The 22,106-nt window shown below is 44.9% G+C and overlaps 1 protein-coding gene across 1 annotated transcript in view; it reads right to left on the reverse strand.

The window, feature by feature from the left end:
- Positions 1 to 22,106, reverse strand: part of LOC140065876 (uncharacterized) — a 112,340-nt gene that overhangs the window by 90,170 nt on the left and 64 nt on the right. The window contains exons 2-5 of the mRNA XM_072113437.1: positions 15,519 to 15,536; positions 14,877 to 14,924; positions 6,147 to 6,182; positions 4,505 to 4,522 (exon numbers count right to left, since the gene is read on the reverse strand). Of these exons, the coding sequence (XP_071969538.1) occupies positions 4,505 to 4,522; positions 6,147 to 6,182; positions 14,877 to 14,924; positions 15,519 to 15,536 (120 nt within the window). The remainder of the gene's footprint in view (positions 1 to 4,504; positions 4,523 to 6,146; positions 6,183 to 14,876; positions 14,925 to 15,518; positions 15,537 to 22,106) is intronic.

The raw sequence follows: 22,106 nt of genomic DNA on the forward strand, positions 1-22,106 counted from the left end.
ATCCCATTTTACTGGAGGGCCACCTACCTGCTCCTCTGGTTTGAAACATTTTTGGGACTGCCACATACAGGCACTCAATCTATTCCATTTTACTGCAGGGCCACCTACCTGCTCCTCTGGTTTGAACAATTTTTGGGACTGCCACATACAGGCACTCAATCTATTCCATTTTACTGGAGGGCCACCTACCTGCTCCTCTGGTTTGAAGAATTTTTGGGACTGCCACATACAGGCACTCAATCTATCCCATTTTACTGGAGGGCCACCTACCTGCTCCTCTGGTTTGAAAAATGTTTGGGACTGCCACATACAGGCACTATCCAAATTAAATTGTCTCCATAGCAGCCTCCACACGTTGTCTCCATTGCTACCTCCAAAAGTCGTCCATATAGCTGCCTCCATACATCGTCCCTTTATCAAACGAGGTGTGTCAGGCAGAAATTTGGGTTGTTTTCATGGATTCCACATCAAAGTTGTTAACTTTGTCGCCACCCTGCTGTGTTATCCACAAAATATACTGGCAAACTTTTACCATTTAGGGATATTATTTCAGCGCTTCTTGCGCATCTGTTTACATTCCCCTCACCCGGCATATCCTAAACTTATAAGAACGCTACTACACTTGATCTTATACAAAAGGTTCTTAGAAGTGCTGTTTGGGGAGTAGCCTAGAGACAGGGGCTTGGATTGGCGAAAGCTCGCCTGGCAGCGGAACGCCAGCTCCATGCGCATCATGCGCTTCTTGCGCATCTGTTTACATTCCCCTAACCCGCCATATCCCAAACTTATAAGAACGCTACTACACTTAACTTGGTGCAGGCTGGGACCGAGTCTGACCCTGGGGCTGGTCATATACTGCCGACGCAGAGAATTGCGGGGCCTACCTCGGTCCAGGTCTCAAAGGCCTACTATACCTCCTCCCACCCCTCCTCCACCTCCTCCTCCTCCGAATTACCATCCGTGGGCATGGCGCCATCAGTCGGTAGCTCTAGGCACAGCAGCAGTGCCGTCGCTAAGCGACAGCAGGCGGTGCTGAAACTGCTGAGCCTAGGCGATAAAAGGCACACCGCCCAAGAGCTATTACAGGGCATTCCACATCAAAGTTGTTAACTTTGTCGCCACCCTGCTGTGTAATCCACAAAATATACTTGCAAACTTTTACCATTTAGGGATATTATTTCAGCGCTTCTTGCGCATCTGTTTACATTCCCCTCACCCGCCATATCCTAAACTTATAAGAACGCTACTACACTTGATCTTATACAAAAGTGCTGTTTGGGGAGTAGCCTAGAGACAGGGGCTTGGATTTGCGAAAGCTCGCCTGGCAGCGGAGCGCCAGCTCCATGCACATCATGCGCTTCTTGCGCATCTGTTTACATTCCCCTCACCCGGCATATCCTAAACTTATAAGAACGCTACTACACTTGATCTTATACAAAAGTGCTGTTTGGGGAGTAGCCTAGAGACAGGGGCTTGGATTGGCGAAAGCTCGCCTGGCAGCGGAGCGCCAGCTCCATGCGCATCATGCGCTTCTTGCGTATCTGTTTACATTCCCCTCACCCGGCATATCCTAAACTTATAAGAACGCTACTACACTTGATCTTATACAAAAGTGCTGTTTGGGGAGTAGCCTAGAGACAGGGGCTTGGATTGGCGAAAGCTCGCCTGGCAGCGGAGCGCCAGCTCCATGCCAAGATCCAACTAACATAGTTTTAACTGCAGCACCTTTAATCTACTACTAGTTCACTGCCTCCATACATGGTCCCCTTATCAAACGAGCTGTGTCAGGCAGAATTTTGGGTTGTTTTCATGGCTTCCATGTTAACTTTGTCGCCACCCTGCTGTGTAATCCACAAAATATACTGGCAAACTTTTATCATGTACCGATATTATTTGAGCGCTTCTTGCTCACCTCCTTTGGTTCCTCTCTGCCACCCATTGGTTTGAAGCCTGAGTCCATTTAGGGTATGTCGCCATGACACTCTCTAGCCTGCTGCCGCTGCCTCTGCATGCCGTCCCCTATAGTGTCAGGGTCAATTATTGCATGTTTTAGATGCTATCTAGCTTCATTCTGTCACTCTGTCATGGCCATGCTGTTGCCCATAATTTTGGCATAATGGTGCGTTTAAGCAGCCTCAGAGGCATCAATGCATGCTGCCCCTGCTGTTTCCTGTCCATTTCCGTGGTGTTTCCATCCTTTTCTGAGGTTCCCAGGTGTTTGGCCAAGCTTCCCTGTGCAGAGCCTTGGTCCCCTTGAAAAATGCTCGAGTCTCCCATTGACTTCAATGGGGTTCGTTATTCGAGACGAGCACTCGAGCATCGGGAAAAGTTCGTCTCGAATAACGAGTACCCGAGCATTTTAGTGTTCGCTCATCTCTAATCATAAGTTTACATCGTATTTCATAATAACTAATATGCTCTGTAGTTGCGGATATATATATATCATTGTATCATCATTGTCGATGATGTTGGTGAATCTAGATTGGGAGACGACTCAGTTCCAAGAGACGTATTGGGGCAAATACATTTCCTTATGGTCACATTAAGCCTGATGGAAGCTGCTCGTAAACTATACTCTTTTCCATAACCATATCAGGAGATACGGGTATACACAGGGTATACGGGTATAACTCACTCCTATAACTAGCCTACTGAGAGAAAACAATATATCATATGGTGCGGTGTTGCATGGCGTCCGCCGCTTCTGGGGTGTGGTGCCGGTGGGGGCCCAGGGCCCTGAGCCATGGGGGCTATGCCTGCCAGTATAGGTACTGGGGGGCAACCGGGTCTTGGTCCCTGCCGGCGCTGTGCTGCAGCGGTGGTGGACGCCATGTGATGCCGCACTTAATAGCATAGGGACCCACCATAAAGAGGTCACCGTGAAGTGGTTGGTGGGTTTACACAATTTGACCAAAATGTAACTAAGAACCTCGAGTTCGTTATATAATGTAGCCTAGCGGCAGTAGATCATTGTGTGATGTGTGGATGTGCGGTCCAGTTCTTTTTCTCTCCCCATGTTGGTTTAGTACATTCTATCCCTTCATTTATTTTGTTTTTCCTGGTACCAGCACTCCGCCCCATTCGACCCAGGTGTTTTTAAATTAGCAGGAGACTGCATATAGGGGCCGCCTACTTCCTCTCAGCTAGTGTCTGAGACCACATGGAACAGTGAGTATTCAACACCTGTTCACAAATGGTGAGCCTTTTTTCCTATTCACATGGTGCAGTGTTGCATGGCGTCCACCGCTTCTGGGGTGCGGTTCCGGTGGGGGCCCAGGGCCCGGAGTCATGGGGGCTATGCCTGCCAGTATAGGTACTGGGGGACAACCGGGTCTTGGTCCCTGCCGGTGCTGTGCTGCAGCGGTGGTGGACGCCATGTGATGCCGCACATAATAGCGTAGGGACCCACCATAAAGAGGTCACCGTGAAGTGGTTGGTTGGCTTATACAATTTGATCAAAATGTAACTAAGAACCTGGAGTTGTTTATATAATGTAGCCTAGCGGCAGTACGTCATTGTGTGATGTGTGGATGTGCGGTCCAGTTCTTTTTCTCTCCCCATGTTGGTTTAGTACATTCTATCCCTTCATTTATTTTGTTTTTCCTGGTACCAGCACTCCGCCCCATTCGACCCAGGTGTTTTTAAATTAGCAGGAGACTGCATATAGGGGCCGCCTACTTCCTCTCAGCTAGTGTCTGAGACCACATGGAATAGTGAGTATTCAACACCTGTTCAAACATGGTGAGCCTTTTTTCCTGTTCACATGGTGCGGTGTTGCATGGCGTCCGCTGCTTCTGGGGTGTGGTGCCAGTGGGGGCTATGCCTGCCAGTATAGGTACTGGGGGGCAACCGGGTCTTGGTCCCTGCCGGTGCTGTGCTGCAGCGGTGGTGGACGCCATGTGATGCCGCACATAATAGCGTAGGGACCCACCATAAAGAGGTCACCGTGAATTGGTTGGTGGGCTTATACAATTTGATCAAAATGTAACTCAGAACCTCGAGTTCGTTATATAATGTAGCCTAGAGGCAGTAGATCATTGTGTGATGTGTGGATGTGCGGTCCAGTTCTTTTTCTCTCCCCATGTTAATATATCATATGGGGTGGAGGGAGCCCTAACGCTAAACCCTCTTCTCAGCTGTTCCTGCCTATAGCCCTTTCTACCATAAGCGAGAGAAGACAATTGGCTGATGTTTCCTTCCTTTGTCTACAAAAACCACCTTTAGTGTCATAGCTAATTAGTGTACAAATTAGTCCAGACTACTTCTGGAATTTAGAAACTGACGAACTAGATTAAGAGAAATGAGTAGAAATACAATATTGCTGTAGGAGATGTGCTCTAGGAAAATGAGTACTACAATAGGAGGAAGAAAAATGGTACCCAATAAAGGTCAACCAGGTCCCAGTATAGGGAATAAAATATTATGCAAAAAGATACCAAAACGATAATACTGATTTAATCAAATCAGGTAAAGAATAAAAATGTTTTCACTAGATTTACTGTACCTCCAGTTGATTCTGCACCTGTGATGAAAATAGAAGGAATTATCATTTGATATTTAAAATGTCCACATATTTCAAATTTGTAATTTAACATTTAAGAACCTATATTAGAAAATCAAATCTCTGCAGAATTGCCAGTAATATGTCTTAATAATAATCTGATCAGAATATGTCCTTCCTTTGGAACTTTCATTAATAGGCTGCGATGTTTAAGAATATCTTTATTGAAATCCTAGTAATCTTATTTCCTCTCCGGGCTGGCCATATCAAAATTTGTGCCTGCAACCTTTGTGCTTAGGCAACAGCTCCAGAGTCATAGAGAGAAGTGGTCACTGACATTTGCTGGTGCTCTGAATTGCACAGGAGCAAGGAGGAGCCGGCTGCAGGGAGAGCAGGTAGGTTAGTATTGATTTTTGTATTTGTTTTATGCCGTGCTGTATATATAATGTGGGCATATGCTGTGAATCTCTGTTTACTGGGGGTCATGTGCTATGACTATATACTGTGCAGCATGTGCAGGGGATACCTATCTACTGGGAGGCATGTGGAGGGCTACCTATCCACTGGGGAGGATGTGCACGGGCTATCTATCTACTGGGGAGCATGTAAAGGGGCTACCTAACTACTAGGGGCATGTCAGGGCTACCTATCTACTGGGGGCTTGTGCTGGGGCTACCTACCTACTACATGCCATGTGTTGTGACTACCTATGGGGGACATGTGCTGGGCTAAATACAGTATATATGTAGTTTGTGCTTTATATTATATGAACACACCCTTAATGAATTAGTGGGTGCTGTATGTCAGTTAAGGGGATTCAATACATATAATAATCATAAATTTGCTATAATTCATTCCAGGGAACTATAAATAGGAGAAGGAATTTATGTAGCACCAATATGTAATATGGCATAATGGCAAAAGATGGGAACTAAAGTAAGGGATGGGGCCCAAAAATATTGTCAGTTAGGTGCCTCTAAATTCCTAGTCGAGGCCCAGCTGAGAATTATATAGTCTTAAACCTCCTGCTCATGATTGTGAGCAGTCTGATTGTAAACAGGCCATATCTCGGGCCGGCCGACTGCACAGACTGCACAGTGCACAGAGGATGGACTTTCATGCGTTGTATAAAAATATAATGCACAGATTCTTGTACACTGGCCAGACTGCAGCGTCTTTACTTCCGTCCTCTGCATAGTGTGCAGTCTGTTGGGCCAATCCAACATACAGCCTGTTTTCCATGGGGTGTAAACAATCGTTCGTGCATCTGAATTCTGACTATTTTATGAATAATTGACTTAAGTCTGGTTTTCCAACTTATTATTTTTTTCTCAGCCTTGTCCTTCTGATTACCTTTTTCAAAACTTAAGTCTGTCTAAAACATGCAAACCTGTTTTACCTGCCCCAACCTACAATTTTACCCATGATCCCCGCTGGGACCTCAGCCCATTCTGAAGTCTCTCTTGCCTGTTCCTGGTGCTATAGAACAGATTTTCTTAGGTATAGACCAGCATCCAGCCGGTGCACTTCAAGACGTAGTAATCCAGAGATCATACCATTGACTAATTAAACATCTTATTAATATCTTGGAAAACAAATTTGCCAAAATGTATTCTTTACATTAAAAATAGATACTTATACTCACTGAAATTCAAAATAACTTTTATTCCAAATTTCTGGACTGTAAAAATGAAAGAAAACACATGTTAGTACCATAGTTGCCTGACTTTCATATAAATTTGTACATGTATTTATACTCAACAACACAATGTAAGATTTATGTTTTTTGCCTGAAGAAGGTTCTAGTACAGAACCGAAACACGTCGCGATTTTTATTCATGTTTTATTCATTTTTATGAAATAAAGCACAAGATTAATTTTAAGATCGGAACTCCGAGATGTACTTTTTTGAGAGCTATATCTAACAAGCTTGGAATACCAGCAGTAATTTCCTTCATAAAGTTTTCTTAATATAGTACTTTGTAGAGATGAGCGAGCACTAAAATGCTCGGGTGCTCGTTATTCGAGACAAACTTTTCCCGATGCTCGAGTGCTCGTCTCGAATAACGAACCCCATTGAAGTCAATGGGAGACTCGAGCATTTTTCAAGGGGACCAACGGTCTGCACAGGGAAGCTTAGCCAAACACCTGGAAACCTCAGAAAAGGATGGAAACACCACGGAAATGGACAGGAAACAGCAGGTGCACCATGCATGGATGCCTCTGAGGCTGCTTAATCGCACCATTATGCCAAAATTATGGGCAACAGCATGGCCATGACAGAGTGACCGAATGAGGCTAGATAGCATCTAAAACATGCAATAATTGACCCTGACACTATAGGGGACGGAATGCAGAGCGGCAGGCTAGAGAGTGTCATGGCGACATACCCTAAATGGACTCAGGCTTCAAACCAATGGGTGGCAGAGAGGTGAGCAAGAAGCGCTGAAATGATTTCCTATGTCAACAAAAGGTTGACGGTATATTTAGTCGATAACACAGCATGGGGGCGACATAGTGACCAAGTTCCATAATGTATCTGGTGAAACACCCGAAAAATGAGCCTGACACAGCTCGTTTGATAAGGGGACGACATGTGGAGGCAGCCATGGAGACGACTTCCATGATTAAGAGCGACAGTATGGGGCATCCATATTGCGCTGCTATGATTGAAACTTCAGGTCTCCAGCATGGCAGCGACAGATGCGCCGAGTTCCATTATGTATCTGGTGAAACACCTGAAAATTCTGCCTGACACAGCTCGTTTCATAAGGGGATGATGTGCTGTATTTCCTCTCGTGCTCCAGCGTCTGGGGTATAGACAGTTGAAAGTTGCACATGGAGACATTGGTGGATGCTGTGGAGGATCGTGGAGGCGAAATGGACAGGAAACAGCAGGGGCAGTATGCATGAATGCCTCTGAGGCTGCCTAATCTTGGGATGGAGCTGGCGGTCCCCTGCCAGGCGAGCTTTCGCCTGTCCAAGCCCCTGTCTCTTGGCTCCTCGCCACCCAAAATGGGCCTGGGGGCAAGAAGCATTTACTTTGAAAAAATTGTAATTTTCAAAGCAGGCGGGGGCTACAAACAGCACTTCTAAGAACCTTTTGTATAAGATCAAGAGTAGCACTGTTCTTATAAGTAATTGGCTTAGTTATGGTGTGTGAGGGGAATGTAAACAGATGCGCAAGAAGCGCTGAAATAATATCGGTAAATGATAAAAATTTGCCAGTATATTTTGTAGATAACACAGCAGGGGGGCGACAAAGTTAACAAGTTTGATGTGGAAGCCATGAAAACAACCCAAAATTCTGCCTGACACAGCTCGTTTGCTAAGGGGACAATGTATGGAGGCAGCTATATGGCCGACTTTGGGAAGGCAGCTATGGAGATGATGTGTGGAGGTAGCAATGGAGACAACGTGTGGAGGCAGCTATAAAGACGAAGTGTTGAGGCTGCTATGGAGACAATTAAATTTGGATAGTGCCTGTATGTAGCAGTCCAAAAAAGTTTTCAAACCAGAGGAGCAGGTAGGTGGTCCTCCGGAAAAATTAAATAGATTGAGTGCCTTTATGTGGCAGTGCAAAAAAGTTTTCAAACCAGAGGACCGGATGGGTGGCCCTCCAGAAAAATTAAATACATAGAGTACTATACCTAGAGCCAGTAGGCCCTGGCAAAAAATGGCCAGTTTCCTCTGCTTTAGTGTACAAAGAGGAGGAGAAGGAGGAAAATGAGGAGGAGGAGTGCATACATTATTCAGGTTGAGCTTCTTTCACCTGGTGGAGAATGGAAATCCTTAGAAATCCAGGCTTTATTCATCTTGATAGGCGTCAGCCTGTCAGCGCTGTCAGTCGACAGGTGTGATGATGCCACCAGCTGCACTGAAAACCCACTCAGACAACACGCTAGCGGCAGGGCAGGCAAGAACCTCCAAGGCATACAGCGCCAGTTCGTGCCACATGTCCAGCTTTGAAACCCAGTAGTTGTAGGGAGCTGTGTGATCATTTAGGTCGATGGTATGGTCAGCTACGCACTCCCTCACCATCTTTCTGTAAAGATAAGCCCTACTCTGCCGAGACTGGGGACAGGTGACAGTGTCCCGCAGAACTACGCCCCCTGCCACTAGCGCTGTCAGAAGGGAAATACTGTTTCAGCTTGTGCACCAGGGCCTGCTGGTATTCATGCATTCTCACACTCCTTTCCTCTCCAGGGATGAGAGTGGAAAGATTTTGCTTGTACCGTGGGTCCAGGAGAGTGAACACCCAGTAATCAGTGCTGGAATAAATTCTTTGAACGTGAGGGTCACGGGATGGGCAGCCTAGCATGAAATCTGCCATATGCGCCAGAGTCCCAACTCGCAAGAAATCACTACCCTCACTGGCCTGACTGTCCATTTCCTCCTACTCCAACTCCTCCAACTCCTCTTCTTCTGCCCATACACGCTGAACAGTGAAGGACTGAGCAATGTTCCCCTCTTCTGTCTCGCCAACATTCTCCTCCTCTTCCTCCTCATCCTCCTCCACCTCCTCCGATATGCGCTGAGAAACAGACCTGAGGGTGCTTTGGCTATCAACAAGGGAATCTTCTTCCCCCGTCTCTTGTGACGAGCGCAAAGCTTCCGACTTCATGCTGACCAGAGAGTTTTTCAACAGGTCAAGCAGCGGGATGGTGAGGCTGATGATGGCGACATTGCCACTGACCATCTGTGTTGACTCCTCAAAGTTACTCAGCACCTGACAGACATCCATGTCCACTCCTCATTGTAGACTTGAGGAAGCTGACTGAAATGACTACCAGTTCTGGTGTAAGTTGACATCTGGCAGTCTACAATCGCTCTGCGCTGCTGGTAAACTCTGGATAACATGGTTTATGTTGAACTCCACCTCGTGGGCACGTCACACAACAGTCGGTGAGCGGGCAGTTGGAGGCGGTGCTGCGCTGCTCTGAGAGTGGCAGCATCTGTGCTGGACTTCCTGAAATGCGCACAGATGCGGCGCACCTTCGTGAGCAAATCAGTCAGATTGGGGTATGTCTTGAGGAACCGCTGAACTATGAGATTTAACACATGGGCCAGGCATGGCACATGTGTCAGTCTGCCGAGTTGCAGAGCCGCCACCAGGTTATGGCCGTTGTCACACACAACTATGCCTGGCTTCAAGTTCAGCGGTGCCAGCCACAGATCAGTCTGCGCCTTAATGCTCTGTAATAGCTCTTGGGCGGTGTGCCTTTTATCGCCTAGGCTCCGCAGTTTGAGCACCGCCTGCTGTCGCTTAGCGACGGCACTGCTGCTGTGCATAGAGCTACCGACTGATGGCGCCATGCCCACGAATGGAAATTCAGAGGAGGAGGTGGGGGAGGGGTGGGAGGAGGAGGAGGCATAGTAGGCCTTTGAGACCTGGACCGAGGTAGGCCCCGCAATCCTCGGCGTCGGCAGTATATGACCAGCCCCAGGGTCAGACTCGGTCCCAGCCTCCACCAAGTTAACCCAATGTGCCGTCAGCGATATACAGTGGCCCTGCCCGGCAGCACTCGTCCACGTGTCAGTGGTCAGGTGGACCTTGTCAGAAACGGTGTTGGTCAGGGCACGTATGATGTTGTCTGACACATGCTGGTCGAGGGCTGGGACGGCCCATCGGGAAAAGTAGTGGCGGCTGGGGACCGAATACCGAGGGGCGGCCGCCGCCATGAGGTTGCGAAAGGCCTCAGTCTCTATCAGCCTATAGGGCAGCATCTCCAGGCTAAGTAATTTGGAGATGTGGACGTTGAGGGCTTGGGCGTGTGGGTGGGTTGCACTGCATCTCCTCTTGCTCTCCAGTGTCTGGAGTATAGACAGCTGAGCGCTGCGCATGGAGACATTGGTGGATGCTGTGGAGGATCATGGAGGCGAAGGTGTGGTTTTTGCACGGGAGGTGTTTGGGCCGGGGCCCTGGGCAGGGGGCTGACTAGCAGATGACACAGGGGATGGAGCAGTGGTGTGCCCGGCCGGAGGTGAACGGCCTTGGTTCCATTGAGTGGGGTGTTTAGCATTCATATGCCTGCGCATACTGGTCGTGGTTAAGCTGGTAGTGGTGGAACCCCTGCTCATCCTAGTGTGGCACAGGTTGCCCACCACAGTCCGTCGGTCATCCGGTGTTTCTTTAAAGAACCTCCAGACTTCCGAAAATCTAGCCCTCGCCACGGGAGCTTCACTATGTGAAACATTTGGCGCTGATGCACCAGCTCTGGCCCTGCCTCTCCGTCTGGCCCCACCACTGCCTCTTCCAACCTGTTCTCGTTGAGGACTCGCCTCCGTCTCAGAAGCACTGTGTTCACCCGGCCTATCAACCCAGCTTGGGTCTGTAACCTCATCATCCTCCGATCCCTCAGTCTGCTCCCCCCTCGGACTTCCTGCCCTGACAACAACTTCACCACTATCTGACAACCGTGTCTCCTCATCGTCTGACACCTCTTTACAAACTTCTTCCACTACGTCAACAATGTCATAATGACCCACAGACTGGGCATCGGGTAAGAGCTCAGCAGCAACCGGACAAGTGGTTTGTGACTCTGGGAAGGGTCCAGAAAACAGTTCCTTTGAGTATGCCGATTCAAATGCCAAATTTTCCTGGGAGGGGGCAGACTGGAGGGAAAGAGGCTGTGGTGGAGGAGCTGGAGGAGTGCTGATTTCGGTGACATGGGTGGACTGCGTGGAAGACTGACTGGTGGACAAATGGCTAGAAGCATTGTCTGCAATCCACGACATCACCTGTTCGCACTGTTCTGGCCTCAACAGTGCTCTACCACGAGTCCCAGTAACTTGAGACATGAACCTAGGGAGTGTAGCTCTGCGGCGTTCCCCTGCTCCCTCATCAGCAGGTGGTGTCTCACCCCGCCCAGGACCACGCCCTCTGACCCCTGCAGTAGTTGGACGCCCACGCCCTCGTCCTCTAACCCCACCCCTAGCCCTCGGGTTCAACATTTTCAAAATTAAAGTGTAATCTGTAAAAAAATGTTGTGTTTTTTTTTGTTTTTTTGTGTTTTTTTTTATGTTTTTGTATTTTTTTTTGTTTTACAAAATGATCAGAAGAAATCACACAGCAACCACAGCAAGATGATGATGATTGCTATGGATAGTTTGCAACCTACACTGACAGCACACAACTGGATTTTGTGCTTTGCCTGTGATGACTTTTAGTTTTGAAAAAAAAATTAAAGTAAAAAAAAAACGGCAACTGTACAATCAAACCCCTAATAAATTGTCCCACTTAGGTGTTTGAGATGGATATGTGTGTCACTAAGAGCTAAATAGAACGTTTGCAAGTCTCCCTGCAAATTCCTCACAATATGGTACTAGCTGCACTACTAGTGCCAGCAAGGCCAGCCACAAGCAAATAAAAAATATATATATATATATATATAACGCTATTGTAGCCCTAACAAGGGCTGTTGGATTCTTGTATGGATAGTTTCTAACCTATACTGACAGCACACAACTGGATTTTGTGCTTTGCCTGTGATGACTTTTAGTTTTGAAAAAAAAATTAAAGTCAAACAAAAAAATCAGCAGACTGTGCCTAATTCAATCAAACCCCTATTAAATTGTCCCACTTAGGTGTTTGAGATGGATATGTGTGTCACTAAGAGCTAAATAGAACGTTCCCAAGTCTCCCTGCAAATTCCTCACAATATGGTACTAGCTGCACTACTAGTGCCAGCAAGCCCAGCCACAAGCAAATTAAAAAAAAATAAAATATAACGCTATTCTAGCCCTAAGAAGGGCTGTTGGGTTCTTGTAGACTCACTCCTGCCTAACACTAAGCTAATATAACACCCTAACACTTTCCCTGACCAGCAGCAGCTCTCTCCCTAACGGCATCCAGGCAGAGAATGATGCGAGCAGCGCGGGCAGGGGCTTGTCTATTCCAGGGTCACCTGATCAGGCCAGCCAACCACTGCTGGGTGGAGTGCAGAGTCTCCTGGCTTGTGATTGGCTCTGTTTCTGGCCGCCAAACATCAACGGCGAGAGATGCCATTTGCTTGAGCTGGCGAAGTATTCGTCCGAGCAACGAGCAGTTACGAGTACGCTAATGCTCGAACAAGCATCAGGCTCGGACGAGTATGTTTGCTCATCTCTAGTCCTTTGCAACTTCAAATATGGTAGAATAACTCTCTGGCTCAATGTTCCATCTCTAGAAATCCATTCTGCATAATTTATCATATTCTATCTTTTAATAAAGGTGTCCAGGCTCCTCCTAAACTTTCACAACATGGCCTCCATTGTAAAAAGACATAGGCTATATTCACACTGCCGTTGCCCGCCCGCACCGTACCATAGCGGGCAACGGCAGTGCACGGGGAGAGGAGGAGGAGGTGAGCGCAGCTCACCCTCGCCCCTCTCCATAGGAATTAATGGCGCACGGCGCCGTACTACGGAGAAGGATAGGACACGTCCTATATTTTTCCGGGTACGGAGCGGTATGGTGCCGCACGTGTTTGGGATATGAAAAAAATGCATAGGAAGTAGATAATCTGCATGAATACGGATCCATTGTTTGGGGAAGGACTTGTTTTCTACTCTTTTCAAACATACTCCTGAAGAACATATAAAACCTATATAAAAAGGAATGATTCCTGAACCTTGAAAAAGACATTGGCAATTTTTCTATTATATATTTTCACTGCTACCTTTAGTGATCAACTGTAATCTGTGTACCTAAGCATTAAAGGGCTATCCTGGGGATATGAACGTCTGATACAAAACCCCATGATGCTATGAATAAATAAATACAACAAAACTCTATGTCATTAATCACAAAATGGAGCTTAAATAGTTTGTTTTCATAATTCACAAAATTGTATGGACTTTCAAAAGTAGGCGGAGTTATCTCCAAGATGTCCAGTGTCTACAACTACAACTCCCATGGTCCTTCAGTTCTCCGTTTTCTCCACAGTGGTGTCCATTAAGGCAGGGGGCATCTCCAATGCTCCCATGGATGTCGTAAAATAGTTATTCCTATGGGTAACTTTAGAGTGGAAACCCATATATAAATTTTTAACATTTTTTTGCCATTTTGACACCAATACAAATTTGAATGTAAATGAATAAAAAGGTCATATAGTTTTAAGTAATATAATTGAAAACATAATTGTAAAAATAACACTTTACAGAGATTTTTGTTTTTTAAAATAAGGTTCAGGATTAGAGATTAATGAGGCCTAAAATGCTCGGGTGCTCCTTATTCGATACAAGCTTTTCCCGATGCTCGGGTGCTCGTATCGAATAACGAACCCCATTAAAGTCAATGGGAGACCCGAGTATTTTTTTAGTAAAGGAGAACATTAAAAGAACAGTGCATAATAAAATATTCCAGATGTTTGCAGATGTTTTGCTTGTAAGAACACAATGAAATAACACTATTCCTCACTCTGCAGGTGTTCACGTGTGACTCTCGCAAAGTTCGGAGATGTTCGGAACATCTGGAATGTGAAGAATATTGTTCTTTCAATGTGTTCTGCACTTAAATGCTCCTGTATTCACTGTTTTTAATGTTTTAATTCTATTCTTCACATTGCAGGTGTTTGTGCGTGTCTCCCGATAGGTTCGGAGATACGCGCGCACATCTGCGAAGTGAAGAATAGAATTAAAACATTAAAAACAGTGAACACAGGACCATTTAAGTGCAGAACACATTGAAAGAACAATATTCTTCACATTCCAGATGTTCCGAACATCTCCTAACTTAGCGGGAGACACGCGCGCACACCTGGAAAGTGAAGAATAGTGTTATTTCAATGTTTTCTAACAAGCAAAACATCTGCAAACATCTGGAATATTTTATTATGTAATGAAAAGGCTGTTCTTCACTTAATTTAATGCTCAATCTCGAGCCGGCGAGATACTCGTCCGAGTAACGAGCCGGTCCAAGTATGCTAATATGGAGATGAGGAGATTTTTTTTGGCAAAAACTATTTATTATAATAGCATACTAACTCCCAAAAAAGAGGGGAAAAAGAGGGGAAGTCTGTTAGAAAATAGAAAATAGCAAAACTACTTTTTTGTTAAATTCATATTTGGAATTTTATACCAACTTTTCTCTATACAGGACAAAGTATAATAAATGGTTGCCACTAGAAATTACACCTTGTGTTCATTAGGCTCTATAAATGGTAACATCAAAATATTGTGGCTTGTAGAAGGAGGGGAGTTAAAAACAGAACTGTAAAATGGGAAAGGGGTTAAACGGTGTTTGCTGTAAAATGAACATACAAAAACAAAGCCACATTTGAATTAGATTGGAATTAAAATGTGTGGTTTAAATAAAATATAATGATAATGCCATCACAGACTAAAGGATTGACCATCCTGGTGTCAGGACTTCATGGTATATGGCAACCCTTACCTTCTTTCACGACTGGTTCTTCAGGACACTTCTTAATTTGAGATTTGACTGTTTGAAATAAAACAGAGAAAATAATATTACATCTACAACTATTACAAAGGAAATTTAATTACACAATTTTTCACTGAAAGACTCTTACTTTATCATCAGATAATATATTACTACAGTATAACATATATGACACAAGTTACACCAAGTTATAATATAAATATACAATATAACATTTCAGCAATCAATTTAATAAAATCTCTTGGAGAGTTTCCAGCACTTGTGCACAAGAATGAAGTCTACATCAGTTCCAGCCTTGTATAGATTTCAGCTATAACGTAATCTATGGCAAAATTCTGGTGCAACCTAAAGTAAATTAAGCCATGAAGATGGTGCAGCCTAAAGTAAGTAGCCATGAAGATGAAGGTGGTGCGTACAGCGGCGTGGAAACTTGAGTGGAGTCGAAGTAAGTAACTTCTTTATTATTTTTGAAAATGGGCAAATTACTGTAGCAACTATCATAAGGGGTTGTATATTATTAAATAAGGGATGTTATATATTATATAATTTGGTGGTCTGTATATTATATAATAAGGGGGCTTAATATTACATAATAAAGGGGGCTGTATATTATATATAATATGATACATTTACCTGCAGCCGATTCTGCACCTGAGAGGAAAACAGAATGAATAATATTTTGCGTAAATAATGTCCAAATTTTTTTAGAACTTTGACTTAACATATTATAAACCATATTAAAAAAAGTGTAAACCTTGTAGTGTATAATATTCTGACCCGTACACTAAGCTTTTATACCACTCATCTAATATCCCCAGAGATAGGTTATACATTTTTTTTTTATAACATTCCTTCTTTTATGTTAAAACTGGCCTTTCCAACTACGTAAGTATTTCTGTTCTACAACAAAAAAAACAGAGATAGACATAGCTAGGAAATGGATCTTAATCTGAAGCATGCATTCCCTCTTTGTCTTTTACTGCTGGTAAAAGAATCAATACCCTGAGCTCAACATTGAAGAGTCTTTAGTGTCAACTCTTCCCATCCAGCCTCTCAAAGTGACTCTTGTTGACTTGTTTATAGGCAAATGATCTCCAATGTAACAAGACAGTTACAATGTTTTTTTTTGATGCACCTTTAAAGTGGGGCATGTGGCTCACTTCTGCTGGACTTTGTATGATAAATGTAGCAGTGTCCATCTGAGCACTGAAACGCCCCTCTCAGTGCAGAAATTTGTGTTGCATGAAGAATAGTGCAGCCGCAACGGGGATCGGGAGCCACGCGGCGGAAATCGGGCCGCGACGGTGGGGGAGTATTAAGTTAATTTGTTTTATCTGTTTAGCAAACTGTGGGGGGCAGGCTGTATACTACATTGGGGCTGGCTGTATACTATGTGGGGCTGGCTGTATACTACATGGGGGCTGGCTGTATACTACATAGTGGCAGGCTGTATACTACATGTGGGCAGGTTGGTTGTATACTACATGGGGCAGGCTGGCTGTATACTACATGGGGCAGGCTGTATACTATGTGGGGCTGGCTGTATACTACATGGGGGCTGGCTCTATACTACATGGGGGCTGGCTGTATACTACATAGTGGCAGGCTGTATACTACATGGGGGCTGGCTGTATACTACGTGGGGCTGGCTGTAAACTACATGGGGGCTGGCTTTATACTACATGGGGCAGGCTGTATACTACATGGGGGCTGGCTGTATACTACATGGGGGCAGGCTGTATATTACATGGGGGAAGGCTGTATACTACATGGGGGTAGACTGTATACTATATGGGAGCTGGCTGTATACTAAATGGGGGCTGGCTGTATACTACATGGGGGCTGGCTGTATACTACATGGGGGCTGGCTGTATACTACATGGGGGCTGGCTGTTAACTGTATGGGGGCTGGCTGTATACTGTATGGGGGCTGGCTCTGTACTACATGGGGGCTGTCTGGCTGTATACTACATGGGGGCTGGCTGTATACTCTATGGGGGCTGGCTGTATACTACATGAGGGCTGGCTGTATACTACATGGGGGCTGTCTGGCTGTATACTACATTGGCGGCTGGCTGTATACTCTATGGGGGCTGGCTGTATACTACATGAGGGCTGGCTGTATACTGTATGGGGGCTGGCTGTATACTACATAGGGGCTTGCTGGCTGTGTACTACAGGGGGATGGCTGTCTGTATACTTCATGGGGGCTGGCTGTATACTACATGAGGGCTGTCTGTATTTAATGGGGGCTGGCTGTATACTGTATGGGGGCTGGCTGTATACTACATAGGGCCGGCTGGCTGTATACTATAGGGGGCTGTTTGTATACTACTAGGGGATGGCTGTCTGTATACTACTGGGGCTGGCTGGCTATATACTACATGGGGCTGACTGTATACTACATGGGGGCTGGCTGGCTGTATACTACTGACCAATGCATTTCCCACCTTCGGCTTATACTCGAGTCAATAGGTTTTCCCAGTTTTTGGTGGTACAATTAGGGGTCTCGGCTTATACTCGGGTTGACTTTATTTATTTTGCAAACTACATTGGGGCTGGCTTTATACTACATGGGGCAGGCTGTATACTACATGGGGGCTGGCTGTATACTACATGGGGGCAGGCTGTATATTACATGGGGGAAGGCTGTATACTACATGGGGGTAGACTGTATACTACATGGGGTCTGGCTGTATACTACATGGGGGCAGGCTGTATACTATGTGGGGGCTGGCTCTATACTACATGGGAGCTGGCTCTATATTACATGGGAGCTGGCTGTATACTAAATGGGGGCTGGCTGTATACTACATGGGGGCTGGCTGTATACTACATGGGGGCAGGCTGTATACTACATGGGGGCTGGCTGTTAACTGTATGGGGGCTGGCTGTTAACTGTATGGGGGCTGGCTGTATACTACATGGGGGCTGTCTGGCTATATACTACTTGGGGGCTGGCTGTATACTCTATGGGAGCTGGCTGTATACTACATGAGGGCTGGCTGTATACTACATGGGAGCTGTCTGGCTGTATACTACATTGGGGGCTGGCTGTATACTATATGGGGGCTGGCTGTATACTACATGAGGGCTGGCTGTATACTGTATGGGGGCTGGCTGTATACTGTATGGGGGCTGGCTGTATACTACATAGGGGCTGGCTGGCTGTGTACTACAGGGGGATGGCTGGCTGTATACTTCATGGGGGCTGGCTGTATACTACATGAGGGCTGGCTGTATTTAATGGGGGCTGGCTGTATACTGTATGGGGGCTGGCTGTATACTACATGGGGGCTGGCTGTATACTATAGGGGGCTGGCTGTATACTACTAGGGGATGGCTGTCTGTATACTACTGGGGCTGGCTGGCTATATACTACATGGGGCTGACTGTATACTACATGGGGGCTGGCTGGCTGTATACTACTGACCAATGTATTTCCCACCTTCGGCTTATACTCGAGTAAATAGGTTTTCCCAGTTTTTGGTGGTACAATTAGGGGTCTCGGCTTATACTCGGGTCGGATTATACTGGAGTATATACAGTACTTGTATAAGCCTTTGGGCATCATATCTACCATGCAGTGGTTTTACTTCATTTATTTTGTATTTATTTGATTATATCTTATAATGGGGTAGTTCATGATATACCTATCAGCATAGGAGGTGTACGGTTTTTAACCCTACTTGGTTAATACAACCATCTTTTGTTAAAAATTGTACATAAGAACATGTAAACATTTGAACAGTGCACATTTGTTTTTAAGGTTTTATGAAAAACTACGCTAGGTTAGCCTACGCCTCTTATAGTATTTGCCGCGTTAGTGGGGGTTTGGCCTTTATCATAAGCCAGTGAAAGATAAATTCCCCCTATGTTCTATGTTTTTAAGTTACACATGCACAATGGGGTTTTACTGTGCAATGGCATTAAAAATTACTACTCCTAAGAAGAGATACCCTGTTTCCCCTAAAATAAGACATCCCCGAAAATAAGACCTAGTACAATTTTGTTCAGGCTTAGAAATACAAGGCCTCCCCTGAAAGTAAGACCTAGCGGGAGTCACTGCAGCAGCTCCCTCCACACCGTACATGAGTATTAGGAAATCTTTTAGATGCTGCAGTGGGTTGTGACTTGGGGAAGAATTAATGGGATAAAATCACTGACTGATAAATGCAAATTCTTGTTAATGGAAAAATAAGACATCCCCTGAAATTAAAACCTAGTGCCTCTTTTGGAGCAAAATTTAACATAAGACACTGGGGCAGATTTATCAAGCAGTCTGAAAGTCAGAATATTTCCAGTTGCCCATGGAAACCAATCACAGCTCAGCTTTCATTTAACCAGTGCATATGAATATTTTAAAGGGGAGCTGTGATTGGTTGCCATGGGCAACTGGAAATATTCTGACTTTCAGACACTTGATAAATCTGCCCCACTGTCTTATTTTGGGGGATAGTAGTATTGTGGGGACACGTGGCGCCTTGGGGGGGGGGGAAGTAATAGTTTTGGGGGGATATAGAGATATGATGGTGAAGATAAGATATGGAGGGAAGGGTAGAGAAGGGGACTGCTGCGGATCCTGTGGCACGCAGGAGTACCTGCGGTTTAATTGGTAGATAGCGATAAGACAGAAAAGTCAAAAGAAATGCACAGGTAGGTGTGTACGCGCTGCCCCTACAGCTAAAATTGTAGTATAGAGGTAAAACTCCAAAAGAGTGTAGGAAGTACATTTTTTAACCGGTTAAGGACCGGGCCTTTTCCTGTTTTTTCATGTCCATTTTTCACTCCCCACCTTCAAAAATCTATAACTTTTTTATTTTTACACGTAAAGAGCTGTGTGATGGCTTGTTTTCTGCGTAACAAATTGCACTTCATAATGATGGTATTAAATATTCCATGCCATGTACTCGGAAGCGGGAAAAAAATTCCAAATGCAATGAAAATGGTGAAAAAACGCATTTGCGCCATTTTCTTGTGGGCTTGGATATTACGTCTTTCACTGAGCGCCCCAAATGACATGTCTACTTTATTCTTTGGGTCGGTACGATTAAGGGGATACCAAATTTGTATAGGTTTTATAATGTTTTCATACATTTACAAAAATTAAAACCTCCTGTACAAAAATAATTTTTTTGATTTTGCCAACTTCTGGCGCTGATAACTTTTTTATACTTTGGTGTACGGAGCTGTGGGTGGTGTCATTTTTTGCGAAATTTGATAATATTTTCAATGATATCATTTTTAGGACTGTACGACCTTTTGATCACTTTTTATAGATTTTTTTAGATTTTTCAAAATGGCAAAAAAGTGCCATTTTCGACTTTGGGCGCTATTTTCCGTTACGGGGTTAAACGCATTGAAAAACCGTCATCATATTTTGATAGATCGGGCATTTTCGGACGCGTCGATACCTGATGTGTTTATGATTTTTACTGTTTATTTATATTTATGTCAGTTCTAGGGAAAGGGGGGTGATTTGAAATTTTAGGTTTTTTTATTATAATTTTTTTTTTTTAAACTTTTTTTAGTTTTTATTTATACTATTTTTCAGACTCCCTAGGGTACTTTAACCCTAGGTTGTCTGATCGATCCTATCATATACTGCCATACTACAGTATGGCAGTATATGGGGATTTTCTAACTCATTCATTACAATGTGCTATCAGCACATTGTAATGAAGGGGTTAAAACGAAATAGCCTCGGGTCTTCGGAAGACCCGAGGCTACCATGGAGACGGATCGCCGCCCCCCGATGACGTCACGGGGAGCGGCGATCCCAGGTAAGATGGCGGCGCCCATGCGCCGCTATCTGTTTGAGGCTGCCGGCAGCTTTGCCGGCAGCCTACGCTGTAAAAACACCCGCGATCGGTGCTAGCACCGATCGCGGATGTTACCGGTAAGCCTTTGCTGCAATATGCAGCAAAGACTTACCGGCTATGGAGAGGGCTCAGCCCGTGAGCCCTCTCCATGCAGCGCGACGCGACCGCCGCCGTGAATACACGGCGGGCGGTCGCGAACCGGTTAAATATAAAATTTTTATTTTTTCAGTGGCGGATGACGCGTTTCAAGGACGTATTGTCCTCTTCATCAGGTCCATAAGCATATTACACTGAACATAATGCTTTAGGGTATATCAGAGAGGAGTACTATTTTGGAAAGAGAGGATAGTACTCCTCTCTGATATACCCTAAAGCATTATGTTCAGTGTAATATGCTTATGGACCTGATGAAGAGGACAATACGTCCTTGAAACGCGTCGTCCGCCACTGAAAAAATAAGAACTTTATATTTAAAAAAAGTACTTCCTACACTCTTTTGGAGTTTTACCTCTATACTACAATTTTAGCTGTAGGGGCAGCGCGTACACACCTACCTGTGCATTTCTTTGGACTTTTCTGTCTTATCGCTATCTACCAATTATTTGGGGGAAACAGGGTAGTAAGATGGCACTATTATTGCATAGCAGCTATTGCTATTTGGAGCACTTTGAATTAAGTGCAAATTGTTCATGTGTAAGTATCAAATATTTCTCCAAAACTATTTAGAGAGTTTTAGAGAATTCAGGCCACCTTAGAGGCGTGTGGAGACTTAAAGCCATAGATGCTCCACTAGGGAATTCTGGGAAAAATGCTAATAATTTTCCAAGGTGTTAAATGGAAAACAATACCTCCTTTTGCTACCTTGAAAGGCAGCCCCCTTACAACCAAGTATGACCTACAAGAAGTCTAAAAACATGATGTGGGATTAAGCCAAACCAGTATATCCATTCCATAAGGAACAGGCTCCCAACTGTAGACAGTGCTGTACAATGTTTTGACCTGATTGGGTCTCCTCAGTACAATGTAGGGAACTGGGAGGCTATTGACTAGGGTCAGAGGGTAAGAGTTCTCCTTATGGAGAGTTTGCAGTCTACGATTCCTTTCCTCACAGAGTCTGCCCCCACCCGTCCTAGTGTTGGGAGAAGATACTTGATGACTACTATGACTGCTAGCTTAGAATGACTATACTAGTACAGGCCTGCCACATGGTAATATGTTTTTTTTTTTTGCTTCTATACTGTTTTGTATTTTGCATTTTCCTATTCTGATATTGCCTCATGACCTGAGCATTAATCCCGGTATTCTCTCTGCTAAGCCTCTCTGTCTAGGCACATGTGGTACTTTCTAAAGGACCATCAAACTGCTGTAGCTTGGAACTGAACAAATAAAATAGTATCAT

The sequence above is a fragment of the Engystomops pustulosus genome, chromosome 6 (genome assembly GCF_040894005.1).
Source record: "Engystomops pustulosus chromosome 6, aEngPut4.maternal, whole genome shotgun sequence".
NCBI lineage: Eukaryota > Metazoa > Chordata > Amphibia > Anura > Leptodactylidae > Engystomops > Engystomops pustulosus.